This window comes from Vespa mandarinia, chromosome 1, assembly GCF_050613455.1.
Source record: "Vespa mandarinia isolate Hongniang chromosome 1, ASM5061345v1, whole genome shotgun sequence".
NCBI classification, from domain to species: Eukaryota; Metazoa; Arthropoda; class Insecta; order Hymenoptera; family Vespidae; genus Vespa; species Vespa mandarinia.
Window position 1 is genome coordinate 1,330,413 of NC_140810.1, and position 16,972 is coordinate 1,347,384.

General features: G+C 35.6%; 1 protein-coding gene and 1 long non-coding RNA gene across 3 annotated transcripts in view; one reads left to right on the forward strand and one right to left on the reverse strand.

The window, feature by feature from the left end:
• The window catches only part of LOC146873260 (uncharacterized), a 157,751-nt gene that overhangs the window by 103,770 nt on the left and 37,009 nt on the right, over window positions 1-16,972 (reverse strand). The window lies entirely within an intron of this gene.
• LOC118446097 (uncharacterized) lies at window positions 13,129-16,341 on the forward strand. 2 transcript variants are annotated; one of them, XM_035876349.2, is made up of 4 exons: window positions 13,129-13,240; window positions 13,480-13,864; window positions 13,982-14,161; window positions 15,901-16,341. In XM_035876349.2, exons 2-4 carry the CDS (start codon window positions 13,589-13,591, stop codon window positions 15,952-15,954), a joined length of 510 nt encoding a protein of 169 aa, XP_035732242.1. In that variant the 5' UTR covers window positions 13,129-13,240; window positions 13,480-13,588; the 3' UTR covers window positions 15,955-16,341. The 2 variants fall into 2 exon arrangements, with proteins under 2 accessions (XP_035732242.1, XP_085513340.1); XM_085657214.1 differs by lacking the exon at window positions 15,901-16,341 and adding an exon at window positions 14,700-15,102.

Here is a 16,972-nt window from a genome sequence, read left to right on the forward strand (position 1 = left end):
GGTGTCGTCTCTCCTCTTTCACCTCCACCTCACCATCACCTTCATCAACACCTCCCCTCCCCTCCCCCTTCTATCCTCTCCTTCTCCTCCTCCTCCTAGTTCCAGTTCTCAACGCCGTCGCGATGTCGACGCCGTGCACCGAATATCGATCTCGAATATCTATCAGAAAAAAATACTTCTTCTCTCGTCACAGTCAAAATGAAATCTTGAAAATCTTGGAATCTTCAGATTTTTCCTTTTCCTTTACTCGTCGAGAAATTTTCCCGAAAGGATCTCGTAGGGTATCTCGGTCGCGTGTCAACCCTTTTACGGTGAGTGCACCTAATCGATCCGAATTTTTCTTTTTCCTGACGGAAAAGGTGAGTATTAGAACCAGTGGTAGGTACGAAACGAACTTTGAAAATTCGTTCCGCCCACCCTCGCTTCCTCAACTTTCACAAAATGCCGTCCTCTTTACTACTCGGTAAAGGTCGACCCGGATCTTTCGACCGGCAAAAGATGGGACACCTGCTTTTGGCTCCCTGCTAACCATTGATGAGTTGAAATATGAAGGTCCCCGAGGAAGTACCGAAACAGATCGACTGCCACACCTGGATTTGCTTCTTCTCAATGTCGTCGATAGGAAAGTTTTAAGCACATTGGCTACCGATCTTTGCTTCTTCTTCTTCTTTTTCTTTGTTAGTTAATGTTTCTTATTTTTTATTTTCTTTTTTTGTTGAAATTTATGATGATTGTAAAATTTTATGAATCCGATCTTAGTTACGCGATTAACGCGGCGAAATTCTCGGTAAAAAATCAGATTCAAAAATACGTTCTAAACGATGAGACGCCTTGGCTGGGATCTTTCATTTCGAAAGACATGGTTTACTAGAACGATACAATGACACGGTGATTCTTTTGAATTCGAACGAAATAAGAATGAGTCCTTCCAGCAAAGAGCACAATATCCTATCGACGTGGCACGTGATATTTTAATAACTTCCTTAGAGTTAGACACGCGTAAAATATATCGTTGGTACGTCGAATTACGAAAACATTTCTTTTTCCTGTTTTTTTTTCTTTTTTTTCGAAAGGATTTCATGCCGTCAAAAAGTATTTGCCCGAAAGAATCGTCGATGATTTTTGCTTGGTAATGTCCGGAATCGATCACTCTCTACTCGCATTGTATGCAAAGTCGAAAATTTGTCATTGAGGTAGTCGGTGACCGCACATAAAAGATGGTGCGTCCGAATGAAATTGCAATTTTTTCTCTTTTTTTTTTCTTCCTTCCTTTTTATTCTTTTTTTCTTACGTTGCCTTTGCAAATTTTACACCCAATAATAACGTCGAGAGAGAGAGAGAGAGAGAGAGAGAGAGAAGAAAAAAAAAAGAAAATAACACAGCGATACATGCGATTAAATGTTAAGATAACATATAACGTTTTGAAAAGATGTAAGGAGAGAAAATTTTTCAGGATCATCAATAAAATGATCACGGATCTATGGCCAGTTCAGCGATTATCAGAATCTTCTCGTAGGTACTACGTTGTTTGCTTTCCTGGCGTGGCGGCGGTTCGAAGCAGCACGCTTTTCGGGGGTGGTTCTGTGGCCACCGTGACGATGGATAAGGAATGAAAAGAAATGGAGGGGTGTGCGGTACCGAAGGGAGGCAAAGGACCAGGTGTCACTCGGCGAGGATACAAAGAAGTGATGGATGTCTGGCACGGCTACCCTCGTAACGTGTCACGACCTCGACACCTCAGGTGTCACTTTGGGTCCACGCCTCGTTATCTTCCGTACGGAGAAAAGGAAGTCGATTCTTTTTGTCCCCTCTATCTCGTAACTTCGGTGCGTCATCGAGCATAGATTCTTACCTTCTACCATAGTAAAATAATTTCAAGCTTTTCTAGTCTTCATTTTATCTTTACCCTAACTGTAAAATAATTTTTCTTGAAGCGTTACTTGAATTTAATGTTTTTTTGAAATAATAAATTATTATTACTATTTGTTTCTCTTTTTCTTCCTCTCTCTTTTTTTTCTTTTTTTTTAAATTAACATTGTTAAATACTTTTATTATTATTTCGAACAAAGGCAATTGTTAAATGTCACGTAGAATATATGTGACATCTCTAAATATATTGTTTCAAGATCATAACGTCACTTCTATTTGTCCATGAATGTACAATAACCTAATCCAGATCCTATCAAAACTACATTATGGTTCTTTTTTTTTTTCTTCTTTGAAAAAGTTGAAAATCTCAATGCGACAATGGCGAGGTTACTCGCTCAGCAAGTAACACCTGGAGCTTTAAGACCGACTCACTTAAGTCGTAGGTGGCGTGAAAATTGAATGGCTACGATGCGATCCCTCGAAAAGATCCTTACGAATTCCAAGATACGTTCTGGAGGGTCTTGCACAGTAGGATGTACATATATATATACTTCTCTCTTTATATATATATATATATATATATATGAATCTTGCACCTGGCGAATCTAGGATTCATCTCAAAGTCGGATTTCTTTTCGTTATTCCATTGAGCGTTTCATGTTCTCCCTTCTAAACCTTTTGTCTGGCCACGCGACCATGGAAAATATAAAGAAAAGATCAAAGAAAGGTTCATTTATCGAACCCGTTCGTGCCATCGTCTCACAATTCGCAAGACAATCCGGCAATATTTGTCTTGCTTATAAACACAGTCTTGTTTTAAGGAGAACCAACAACTATAAGAGGGCAAAGGGACGAGATACATCAAACGACAACGAGGGACAAAGGAATTCAAAAACGATCTCCATCATACATTCATTCGTCTTTACTCTCTCACTTTTCTCTGTATATCCGACCAACCACATCAAATCACGACGATATATTTCTTTCATATAATAAATATTTCGATAAAATTGCATAAATGATAAGGAATAATTTTTAAACATATATATAAATATAAATTTGTTCTTAGAAAATCGAAAAGTGTGAAAGAAGAAAATGTTTCGAGAGAGAAATTCGGAAACGGCCATCGGTCGGTCAGTCGAAGGAAAAAGAGTTTCTTCCCTGCGTAGTCGTTCTAGTGACTTCTTTTCGGTTGAGGTAGGTCCTGCAGAGGGCAGCTCATTTCCTTTTCAAGTGACCGGGGGTTGCAGTTCTACAACGACAATCCCCCACCCCTCCTCGCCCCGCTCTCCTGTTGGCCTTATCCCTCCCACGTCATCCATTGAGTCCAAGCCGACAATGGAGAGCGTTGGTCCGGCGCATAGAGAGAAGCCAAACTCTAGAGAAGAAGTAGAGGAGATGACGGAAGAGGAGGAGGAAGAGGAAGAAGAAGAAGAAGAAGAAGAAGAGGAGTCAAGCGAGGATGTGAAGAGAGGGGCCCTCTTTCGTCGCCCCCTATATATTACATACACATACATATCTACGTCTCTGAAAATTCCATTCATACGCGAAGGCTAAAGTCGCTCGGCATACAAAAGCAAAGAGAGACCCCGGAACGAGCTCGCCACGCGTAAGCATCAACGCGATGGACTACGGCAGCACTTTTCTAAGTGAAAAGTCGACTTCACATTTTCGACGATTCAAGGATGAATGGCATATTTTGCCGCCTCCGACGATACTCGTCTGCTCATTTTACAAAATAAAAACCACGGACGATTCCTTTATACCTTCCTACCCTAATGTCGTACTTCGCCTTCGAATTAGATTAAAATTAAATGATGAAATTAATAGGCGTATTATTATGTTAGAAATATTTCATCGAATTACAACGGAACGACAGAGTAAAACTGAAAGAAATAAAACAAAATAGAAAACAAATACAAAATAAGAAAAAAAAAAATGGAAGAGAAGGAAAAGAAAAAAGAAAAATAAATAAATAAATAAATATATATATATATATATATATATATATATATACCGTACGTTCGAATATTCCCTCGAACAAAAGGGTATAACGCGTGGAGTCGCAGCAAAGGCGGCGGCGACATCGAGAGCGCGAAAGAGGGATGAAACGGGCAACAGGCGAAGGGGGTGAATGAGTGACCTTGACAAAACATCGCGGCCACGGAGCGAAGCCGTTGAGCCGCGAGAACAAAGAGATTCTGTCGTCCTTTGTCAGACGACGAGGTCCCTATCTGTGTCTCCCCCTCTTTCTCTTTATCACCGAACTTCAACATCTCTATTTCCTTTCTCTTTCACTTACTTTTATCTATTTCTATTCGCCTCATTCGCATTATCACGCTCGCACTTTCACTAATCGGCTCCCTTTGTTCCTCCACGGCACTTTGCATTTTCACCGACGTCGTTCGATCTTCTCTCGATCTTTACAAAGTTAATTATGCGAATCGTTTAGCTACTTACTTAAGTTTTATTCCAATTACATTTAATCGAACTTTTCGACCTTCTCTCGAACCTTTTCTATTCCTGTTCTCCTCCTCCACGTTCTAATTATATCGAACGAAATTACGTATCAATAATTACGAGCGCGCCGATTGAAATCTAACGGGACGTATTAAGCAATAAATAATTTAACTGTACTTAATGAACGAATCAATATTAATCGGTCTCGCCAATGAACTTTCTCCGTTAAACGTATACCTAGTTGTTTACTTGTACGATTCAATATTTGAACTAATTAACGAAAGGTAGACTCTTTTAGTTTTCGTCGGTCTCTAGAGATCGTCGACCTATTGAAGGAACGCGAATAACAATTAGTTCTTCCTTTATATTTCTCATTTTATTATGACGATCATTATAACATACGTAATACAAAATCTCACCCTCTCCAACTTCTCCCTAACCCCTATTCACCTGTAATAAAATAAATATAAAGAGTGCATTGTAACGCGCTAACGGATATCAAAACGTAAGAATTTTTCACTCGAAGTTCATCTTGGAAAAAAAGAAAAAAAGAGAAAAGAAAAAAAAAGAAAGAGAAATAAAGGAAATGCGTCGTCGTTCGTTTGCGAAGCTGTCGATATCAGAGAGGAAAAAAAGAGAGAGAGAGAGAGAGAGAGAGAGAGAAATAAAGAAAATAGAAGAAAGAGAAAGTGGACGAGAAGGAAGACAAGTTGGGAAAACACTTAGCCGGGCAGCTAATGCTTTTATCGCGACCCTTGATTTTCTCCCCCTTCGACTGACTTTCGGTACAAATCAAGGCATTTGTCCCAGCGACTAACGGTAAATACGTTTTCGACGCCCCTGCGTGAAATAATGGATGCGTCGTGCTGCACGCGTCACATTGCCGTGGCCCAACGCCACGGTCTCGCGCGGTTACGCGTTCGTAACAATATGCGTCTGTCGAGCGAATCTCTCGAACGAGAAGGGTGAGAGATAGAACGAGTGGCGGAAGAATGGCACTTTATTAGTACTCCGACGACGAGACGAGACGAAACGAGAGAGAGATAGAGACAACCCTCTTCTTTCTATTTCTTTGAGAGACATTACTACTATTATTATTATTATTAATATTGTTATTATTAATATTTTTATTATTATTATTATTATTATTATTATTATTATTATTATTATTATTATTATTATTATCATTATCTTTCAAGATTGACTTAAACAAATCGGAAGTTCCAAGATAGCTTATGAAAAAAATCAATCGAAAACTTGCCCTATGGTTTATTTTACGAGATCAAAGCTAGTATCATTGTTGGTATTTTCTATGAAAAGAAAATTCTTCTTGCTTCTTTTTTCAAGAATTTAAGAAGATGGTGAAACGATAAGAAAGAGATAGATAGATAGATAGATAGATAGAGAGAGAGAGAGAGAGAGAGAGAAAAAAGAAGAGGAAGAGGAGATCGAAGAAATCCAAAGATGTTGAGAAAAGAGAAGAAGAAGGTCGATCGAGAAGCGTTCGCTTCGAAAATGATTTGGTTCGGCGTTTCACCGTCGTGCTCCATGATGGCAGCAGCTTTCACTCGGAGGATATAGCCACCCTAGAATTCGAGATAGTGAGAGAGAAAGAGAGAGAAAGATAGATAGATATATATATACATATATATATATATATATATATATATATATATATACAGAGAGAGAGAGAGAGAGAGAGAGAGAGAGAGAGAGAGAGAGAGTTATAGTGGGCTACGTAGACGCGTGGGAGGAGGTGGCAGGAGGAGGAGTAAAGAGGTGGAGGCTCTCCATTGCAGTCCGTCGCCTCAACCAGCGGGTGGGAGTAGCCGACGGGGATACTACTACGAGGGGTGGTGGTGGTGGTGTGGGCTACGTTGGTAGGGGTTGGCAACGGTACTGCTGCTAGTGGTGGTGGTGGTGATGTTTTGTCTTCCTTCGAATGCGCTTGCGCGACCGCCGCCCCCGCGCTCTACCCTCCAACCCTCGCGCTTCTCGCACCACCCCTCTATTGATTTTGTTACAAACCAACGGCAAACCCCCTCGTCGACCCTCCTCGGCCCTCCTCGATTCTCGCGCGCGGACTACGATACGCGCCGATGCGTGTATACGTCCTCCACCATGCTCTCTCTCTCTCTCTCTCTCTCTCTCTCTCTCTCTCTCTCTCTTTCTCTAACTCTTGTCTCTACCTATATACCGTATATCGTATATACTGTTCATGTACGAACGTTTTCTCTCTCTCTCTCTCTCTCTCTCTCTCTCTCTCTCTCTCTTTCTCTCTATGTGTCCATACGACGTATTTCTACCTATGTGAAACGTTCCCAGTATACATACGATCCACGTTCTCCGACTGTCCTCTCCGCAAGCTCTTGTATGTCTTCTGTTTTAAACATATATATCATAGATATCTCGAAATTGACCAACGAATAGGAAAAAACCGATTTAGCCTATTTCTTACGTATCTATTTGGAAACAAAGTTTGGACCTTTACAAAAGAAGGAAATTTTTTTTTCGGTAGATTTGTACAACCTTTTAATAGAGGTACTCCGAGATTTGTCGAGGATTGCGTTGAACGAATACTCTTTTTCGAAGTTACCTAGCTGCTAGTTAGCTAGCTGGCTGACTGGCTGGCTAGCTAGCTAGCTTGACCATTCGTGATTCTCTCTTTCTCTCTCTCTTTCTCTCTCTCTCTCTCTCTCTCTCTCTCTCTTTCTCTCTTTTTCTCTCTCAATATCTTCGTGAAGCAGACAATGTTCGGAGAAGCATTCGCAAGTCCCCAACTGATTTCAAGTAGCACGTGCTCTCGTGGTCGCCCTTACACTCACGTCCGACCAAGAAGAAGTACTCGAGAGCATTTGCGGTGGATTTGGTGGTACTCCGCACCGCGGGAGCCCCACTTCTGCCCTCTCGCTCTTCACATACTCTCCGTACCTTCTCTCTCTCTCTCTCTCTCTCTCTCTCACTCTTTTACTCTGTCTATCGCTCGTTCTCTCTACTTCGCGTTCACTTTCGAGAGACCCCATATGATACGCCGTCATAATCCTCGTCTATCGGGAGGGAGCCGGTCCGTGGATTAAAAGAGAGCTTTTTCTCCCTAGCTTCCGAGAGATTTACATTTCTCTCTCTCTCTCTCTCTCTCTCTCTCTCTCTCTCCCTCTCTCTCTCTTTCTCTCTCTCTCTCTTCCCCCGAGATTTCTCCTACACGCCTCCGTTCACCTCGCGCGTCTACTACTTTCCACTAAATCTGCACCGTTTTTTCGGAATCACGCCATTCCTTCTCGAGTTCTGATCGTTCATCCACGAAAATGAATTTTCTAATTCCTTCTTCTTCTTCTTCTTCTTCTTCTTTTTCTTTTTTTTTTTTTCGTCTTCTTAAGAAATGTGCCAGTGAAATAAATTCGTTGAAATTGAAATTACTTGTACATTCTCTTTTTGAGAAACTAATACAAATTGAATCGTCATATATATATATATATATATGTATATATACGTATATATATATATATATATTATATCCCCATACGATATATAGTCAGGCAATCCAACGAAACAAGGCTCTTGAATCTCAGCACGCCTGACTTACGCGGGATCCGGCTTAACGGAGCGGGGCTGGTTTCGTTTGCACGAGCGAAGCCACCAGATGTCGATTTGAATATTTTAACAGTCTCCGGATCGGCGAAAAGTGAAACGATCGACCATGCGACGACGTAGACCTGAACTTTTCGTGTCTTCAAAAATACAAAGGACGAGGAAAAATGTGAAAGAGGATGTATGTTTTCACGTTTTTGTTCGTACTCGACAAAAATCTATTATTACGTTTTATAATCTTACATTAATTAATAATCAATATTACGTCTTTAAATCCATTCCCAAAATTTTTTAAGATGTTTCTCTTTTTTTTCTTTTTCTTCCTTTTTTTTTTCTTCGAAATAAAAGCTTACCATCCTGTGACTTTAAACGTAGAATTTACATAGGATCGCGTAAAAGAGGGTAAGTTACGCTTGATAAACTCATGAAATCCTTCAGTGATGTCTCTAGATCCGATCCTGTCCGTTGCTGTCGGCCCAACTAAACCCATTCTCAACTCTCTCAACGATATACAACGATTACCCGCACGAAGAAGGGATGCTTTTCGAGTTTACAAACACAGTCGCTGCCCGGTTATTATCCGGTAACTCTGGTGTTTTACATGTTATGAGGATACATGAAAGAGAGAGAGAGAGAGAGAAAGAGAGAGAGAGAGAGAGAGAGAGAGAGACGGCCCGTTACCTGCGACCTTCAATCTTACGTTATTACGCTCCGTTGAGCTCCCGAGGCTACTAAACCTTCGTCCATGCCCCCGTTGCTCCACATATGTCGGATCGCGCGCTACCGCGAGCAACAGTGTGCATGATTTTACATAAATTTCACGAACCGAAACGCCTTTCAGAATGGACCGACGTCATTTCCTGAGTTAAGTGGAAAATGGGAACGTACGTGATAAATTTAGATTCTCCGTAGTTCTCAGCACTTGCAAATATTATGTCGAATTAAATTTTATATATTCCCGTTAGAAACGTATGTATACTCTCAGCACTCCTCGCCCCGCCCCCGCCACCGACCCCTCCCCCGTCCCCGAATACACACACACATACACACACACGCGCGCGCGATGTTAATCACACGATGTTAAATAATATTTATACGAAAAAAAAAAATTTTTTTTTTCAATTCTCTTTTATATAATCTTTCCTTTTCGATCTCTTAATAAAAAAAAAAAAAAAAAAAAAAAAAAAGGAATACAAACGAATGTTTCTTATTATTCTTATTTCGTTGTAAACAAAATGAGAACTATCGTTAGTTTTAATAAAAAAAAAATATTTCGCCATGTGAAAAAATTTCTCGAATTATATTTCGATATATCTACAATTCAACCCCAACAATCAGTCATATTTCATAAAATACACGAGTTCAAATACGCGTTAATCGTGTCGAAATAGAATCCGGTTTACTAGCATGATTTATTTCAACGTCAGGTCGATCTAATCAAGCGTGTTTTGACACATCGTTCCCACCCACTTTCTCTTTCTCACGCACGCACGCACGCATGCACGCACGCACGAGAGCTCGCTATTAAGTGCATTAGCACTCGTTTAATGACGCCGAGATCGCATTTATGGGGTTCTTCGTTCCGCTATGGGGCTTAGAGCGCAAGAGAGAGGTGGGTGTGTCTAGTTGCGTTCCTCGCGCGTGCTCGACACGTGCCTCCTGCACGAGCCAAAAAGAAGAGAAGATATCAAATATTCATCTTCCCTTTTTTTATTAACATAATCCACGATTGACAATTTCAATCTGTATGGCATTGTCTCAAGAAAAAAAGAGAAAAAAAATTATATATATATATATATATATATTGTCGACAATTTTAATATAATAAATAAAATAAATAACAAGTATACGTAAAATGATTAATTTCATAGGATCGTTCAAAAAAAAAAAAAAAAAAAGAAAAAAAAAATCTAATCGAAACTATTTGTCAAACGAAATTGAAATTATTTCAAGGAGGAAACATTTTAACCAAATAGAAGGAAAAGAAGAAAAAAAAAAGGAAAGCAAATAAAACTAAAACAATGAATAGGTATTGTTCCGTTTCTCGTATTGTCTTTTCCTTCTCTGGCATCATGGTCAATTAATAGGAGTCATTTATAAGGGCAAACCGGGGAATCTGGGAATCCGCAATCCGCCCCGTGGCAATAAATCTCAAGTCGGCGAGCGCGGAATGGAAGTGGAACCCCTCTTGTAAGCTGCTTGTATTGTAGCTATTACCGAGCCATGCATCACTAGGTAACAACCACATGGTTCACTATCCCTCCCACTTCTCGTAGGATAAGAGAGTAGAACGAGAAAGAGAAAGAGAGATGAACGAAAAGACAAGGAGCAAAAGTGAAACGTCTATCTCTCTCTTTCTCTCTCTCCCTCTTTCTCTCTCTCTCTCTCTCTCTCTCTCTCTCTCTCTCTCTCTCTTTCTATCTGGGAAAAGACGCAGCTGATATCGTGTACGGACCACCCAGGTGTTCCTGATCGTAGTTGGCATTTTCCATGAAAACTAAAGCTCTCTCACATGGTCAAACTATCTCTTCGTGTTGCATTACAATTTAGTCATAATATTTCATTATCAAAAACTGTTCATATATTACGTGTCAAATACATTTTAATAAATAATAATAACCAATAAAAATTATATTGAATAAATGCGATACAAATAAATTGTATTTGAATAATATTTTATATTTGTTCTTTAAAAATAGTATATAATTTAAATTGGGTTAATCAAATGTATAGATCGAATTAGGTTAAATATCGATGGTGTACGTTAGATGATGATAGAAAAGAGGTGAAATGGAATTGCAGTTTTAGCTCACAGAGAACGTTTGAAAATAGTCGATGGTTGCGTATCGATGACGGTAGAGAACGGAAGGAATGAAAAGGGAAGGAGAAGGAAGATGAAGGGGGAAAAAATGGATAGGAAAGTTTGCGAATGAGCCGGAAGAGAGGAGAGAACGGAGTATCTCGGCGTGTGCCTACTAGAAAGAAAGAAAGAGAGAGAGAGAGAGAGAGAGAGAAAGAGAGTATAAACTCGCAGAGGACGGCGATATCGGAGGGTGGCAGAGGGTGGATGACGGAGGGAGCCTGCCGTCTCCTCGCGCCCTCACCGGGCACTATAGTAACAACACGGGGAAACATAGGGAAATCAATATGGCTTCCGTTGCCTTCTTCCCTCTCACCTCTCTCTTCGCTGGCTCGCTCTGCGTTCTCACTCTCTATCTCTCTTTTGGCTCTGCTCTGACCCTCTTTTTCCTTCTCTCTCTCTCTCTCTCTCTTTCTCTCTCTCTCTCGCTCTCTCTCTCGCTGTCTCTCTCGGTCTCTCTCTCTCGCTCTCTCTCTCTAAGCCGAAACCGCAGCTTTCTCTTCTTTCATCGTACTCTCTTACTCTCTTACTCTATGTAATAAGTATGTACTGATATCCATAGAGACATATAGACATATATGTATATACGTAATATATATATATATATATATATATATATACCGACATATAGATATTCGTATGTATAAATGTGTATATGTATGTCTATCCTCTTCTCCCACGAGCTTCGTTCAGACGGGTGAACCCATTATGAGGGGGTGTTACTCCGAGCCAATCCTCAACCATCCGGAGAGAGGAATAGGAGAGGCGAGAGAGTCGAAGAAGGGCGCATGTGCGTTGCCAGGGCCACCGTGTACCTCGCTTCGCACGATGTCACCATTACGAATCAAACACCCGTTATACGCGACCATGCTCTTCTTGTATTATATCGTTGAAGGAGATACTACAGTTTTCTTTTTACTATATCGTTATTTACGATATACGATATACGACATATGTAAAACTTCATCAAAGTTAACTGGAATATTGTAATTTTAGCCTGAAATTGTTGTAGCGAATGTTAAATAATATCTAAATTTATTATTTAGGACATTGCGCAAGTGTAATTTGAATTTAATCAATGAATAATAATTATGATCCTTGCTCTGTTTAATTTCGTAGAATTGTTATTCTTTCATATGTTTTGAATTAGAAATTAAATTAAATTTGAATTCAATTTATAATGGCAAATCAATTATCAAATAAATATTTTATAATTCATTGAAACCTAATCCTATCCATGGTAGGATCTATTTAGTTTTTATTCATTTGATGACAATATCATAGATTTTAATCTTAAAAAACTATATTTATGATACTTTTATTTTTTAGACCATCCAAAGATTTAATGTAATATTTTATGTCCATTCAAATTCGTAAAGGAAAAAGAAAATATTTAAATTAATAATTATTTAAACATAAATACTTGTGTTCTTGTTCGACGATCGAGTCAATGATCGTCTAGCGGACAAAAGCAGAAACAAGACTGATATCGAAATAGTCGGTATGTTAGATTACTTCTTATCAACATGGATGAATTCCTAACTGTAGATCATGTAGGAAACTGCAATTACCAACAATTGAAATTGGGGATAACGTGGAATAAAAGAATGATAAAGATTATTAAATGAAATTTGATAGCGAATCAATTTAACTTTATCTAAATATTATATGTAAAATGAAGTGAAACATTACTATAAAAAGAATATATTGAATCGTATCCTATCTTAAAACTATATGACAGCAGTCGATATAACAGAATGCTATAATGTCGGTGAAGAAGTTTATCAACGGTCGGTAATGTCAAATAAATTTATACTAAAATAAACAAATATAAATAAGAAATATTTTTAAATTAAAATTTTTTAATTTAAAAATATTTTTAAAAATAAAATCAACAAATTTCGTTCGATACACAATATTAATATTTTCAACGTCAATAATGTAGATTTTAAAACATCAATAACATAACAATCTTGGACATAATATATAACTTTATTATATGATATACAATATGTCACATATAACAAAATTTATATATATATATATTCGAATGTTCCAAAAGTCATAATTTATATATAAATAATATGTGTGTTATATATATATATATTATATATAAATACATGAAAGGCAAAATTATAAATCGAATAGAACGAAAATCTAATTGAATATATCCGTTATATTTTTTTCTAAATACTTTCATAGCTAATTCCACAGACATAGGTTTCTTATTCGTATTTGAAATTTCAATACTGATCATTTAAGGTCATGTTTATCTACATTTGTCAAAGTCCAAGGTGACATTAGAATTAACCGATGAAGAAAAGAGGATACTTTGAGTTTATAATATGCTTCAGTTGTTGATTGATATCGTAACAGTTAGGACCATTGTAAAATATATTATTAAATTTGGCGATATCATAACGAAAGTGTGATATATCTGAAAAGAACAAATTTTAATTACAGGTAAATTTTATAATATTCTTATTTCTTGTAATACAAAAAAAAAAAAATCTATTACGATTAAAATCAATTAAAACGAATTCAAATTTCATAATAATAATTGTGGCGACGACCATTTTAAAATGATATACGACAGGAACTTAATTTTTATACGAATATAATTTGTTTACGATCGATATAATAGACATGTACGAATTATTATATGTATATACGATATTACAAAGGTGTGAATAATTTTCTAGGAAAATATTACAGAAGAGATATATACAAAAACGACATATAAAGAAGCAACATATAAAAAGGAATTTACACAAATATTTATATAAAAAAAAAAAAAGAAAAAGAAATAAAATGGCATTAAGTTTAGCATTACCATTATCCGGAATAGAAGCCGAACATTTTTACGCACTAGGAATGAGAATACTATATGAACAAGGTTTAAGAACATTAAATGGGATTGGACCTATATCACCCAGTATTGGAAGTGAATCCAGTGGCATTAGTAGTCTCACTCCTTCTCTGGAACCTGATTTTATAGCGAATAATCCCAATTCTACAGCGCCTTCATCACTTGCTAATTCCGCAGAAGATTCGGGACAAGGCGATAGATTAAATGACATAGAAATAGTAAGTATAATTAATATCATTGCTAATTCGAAAGTTAATTGAAAAATAAAAAAAAGAAAAAAAAGAAAAAAGAAAAGAAAAAAATCACTTTGATAATTCTTCCGTCAATCCTTTCAGATAAATGTTCCATGTAAAGTGATCTATTGCGGGCGAGACATATTAAACTTAGGTGCAAATATGCGAGAACCATCCTGGCGACTATTGATCCCATATACTTGCAACCATAATAATGTCACGGACAATAACTCGAATTATCATCTTCTAAGCGAAAAAGCACTGACTGAAGAATATCCAATGGTAAACATAATTATAATCCCTTTCTTTCTTTCTTTCTTTCTTATTTCTTTTTTCCTCTTTCTTTTTTTACATTTAATTACGATGAAAAGTTTATATACAAAATATTTTATCGCGAACGAAGGATTTGTCTTTATATCAAAAAGTTGTTTTCCTAGATTGAGAAAGTTACGTTTTCGAAATTATATTATTTACATTCGTATAATTAAACGTTCATTTTAATATTACTATTTCTCATGTTTTCACCTTGGAATGTTGTGACCTCTAATATCACATTGTTTCCAAACTTTCAAGGTTTCAAAAGTATACAGAAATATTGTTGAATTTATACCGTCAATGTCTCGCTTGAATCTCGGTCGAATAAGATATTTTCTTTTCCGTCTTTTTTTTTTCTTTTCTTTTTTTTTTTCTTTTTTCTTTTCTTCCATTCTTCTTCTTAAATTTATAATTTGTTATTCTAAATCATTGGCTTTTCGTCGATCTCGTTTCTTAGATTTTTATATGGCCATTCTAAATTCTCGGACTTTTTCAATTTATAAAGGTTATAAAATGCAAGCATCAAGATAAACATCGTGATGGTACTACACTTAACGAGCCAATATTTTCCCCAATAATGTACGTAAGGGAATTGAATGATCTTAGATGTCAATTTGTACGGAAATTTTACAACATTTTTATCAACGTTCGTTGACGAAGATAAACCATTTAATATCATCTTGATTTCCATTATACTCTAAAAGATAAAATCATTGTTGTCGAATCGTTAATTAAATTACTCGATATTTCAAAAGATTATTGTTCACATAATTTTGACAATTTTCTTTTGAAATTCGTACTTCGAGCTTTTTTAATTTCATCGTAAACTCGACGACATCGCTTCGACAAATAATTCTGCATTTTGTGATGAGCGTTCAATAATTCAAAGTTTCTTCCTTTTTGTTTCTTTTTTCTTTTTCTCTCTATCTCTATCTCTCTCTCTCTCTCTCTCTCTCTCTCTCTCTCTCTCTCTCTCTCTCTCTCAAATTATTGAAAAATGTGAAGAGGTTATAAAAGACTCGCAGTCAACTTTGTCGATCGTTTACAATTTTAATAACAACTTTGCATTCTTTCGAAGATCACACATTGCAGAAACTATATATATATATATACACATATATTATATAATTGATATATATATATATATATAGATATATAGATAGATATAGATGTAGATATAAATATATATATATATAGAAATATATATAGTTATATGTATGCCCTCCCATATATGTATATATATATATATATGTATGTATATATATATATATATATAAATATATATATCCCTCCCCCTATACATCTATATATCTATATACCTATATATCTATATATTTATATATTTATATAGAGTGTTCATGAATGATTATCCTAATTTAATCAATTTATAATATTTTACTGATGTAAATAACATGTTGAAATAACACCTTTACGATTAGAAACTTTATGTGTAATATATCACTGATGTATAAATTTTTGTTTCATTACAAGTATGCAATAAAGAATTATAATATATTTTAATCAGGGTAATCATTTATGAACATCCTGTGTATTAAAGAAAAGCAAAAAAAAAAAGAAAAAAAGAAAAAAAAGGAAAAAAAGGAAGGTGAACGTATCAAAATTAAAAGCATGTAGCAACGAAAAAATATTTCCAATTTCTCTCGATAACTTTTAATCTCAATCTTTTTCGATTTTTCTTTCCACAGAAAAAATGCTCAGACTGCGGCTTCTCTGAATTATCACTTTCTTCCTGTTTTTAATACTATTCCGATCTATCACACAATCGCCAATGAAATAAGTTAAATATTATCAATAGTATGACACAACGACATCAAAGAACAATTGCTTTAGAAAAAAAACAACCATTAAAAAAAAAAGGTTTTGTTATTTTGTCATTTTGTTATACGACAGACGTAGTAAACTTTTACTTTCTGATATATTGTTTTATGTTATAAAATAAACTTGAAACAGAATGTTATTGGTTTATATACTCGTCAATCGTATACAAAAAGAGAAAATAATTATGGCAAATTCTGAGGCGGCGACCAACTCCAAAAAAAAGTTAACTATTAAATACAGTTAATAGTTAACTCAAACCAATGAAATAGCACATAAATAGATTTAAAAAAAAAAAAAATAATTTTAAATCCATAATATACGAATATATATTGATTTTAAAGTTGTAAAATTTTTTACAATTTGTAAAAATTTTACAAATTAATCTCAAATCCATATAATACGATTAGAAATATCTATACCAAAAATAAATCCAAAATATTGAAGTAAATTATTTATAATATATTCGTACATATATTTGAAGTTAGATTTTGAATATCGTTCTCATACGAATAATAATATTTCAAATGAAATAAAATTAAATATTTCTTATGAAATAAAATTAAATATTTCTTATGAAATAAAATTATACATATATATATATATATATACAAATGCTTTATAAATACCTATCAATTTATAAATTTATACGGAGTCGGGTGTGGGCCGCGAAAAATTAATCATAAGATAGTAATTATTCGTATATAATTAACACCCGACAATAAAATACATCAATTACAGAATATTTTACGAAATTTCATTAATTTTTGATATTATAACATTTTCATGACAATAGCCTGAATTTACATATAACAATTATAGTTATTTTTTCGAATATAAAACAGTTTTTTAACATTTTTATTTGTTTTGCAATTAAACATTCTTCCGAAACTATATAGCCGGGTGCTTAAATATTAATAGAATATTACTATTTTATTTAAA

Excerpts from the sequence above, each read along its gene's own strand:
- LOC118446097 (XM_085657214.1), top strand. The coding sequence starts at position 13,589 with ATGGCATTAAGTTTAGCATTACCATTATCCGGAATAGAAGCCGAACAT. Across the intron at positions 13,865-13,981 it reads GATTAAATGACATAGAAATA|ATAAATGTTCCATGTAAAGT; the intron begins GTAAGTATAATT and ends CAATCCTTTCAG. Across the intron at positions 14,162-14,699 it reads TGACTGAAGAATATCCAATG|GTTATAAAATGCAAGCATCA; the intron begins GTAAACATAATT and ends CAATTTATAAAG.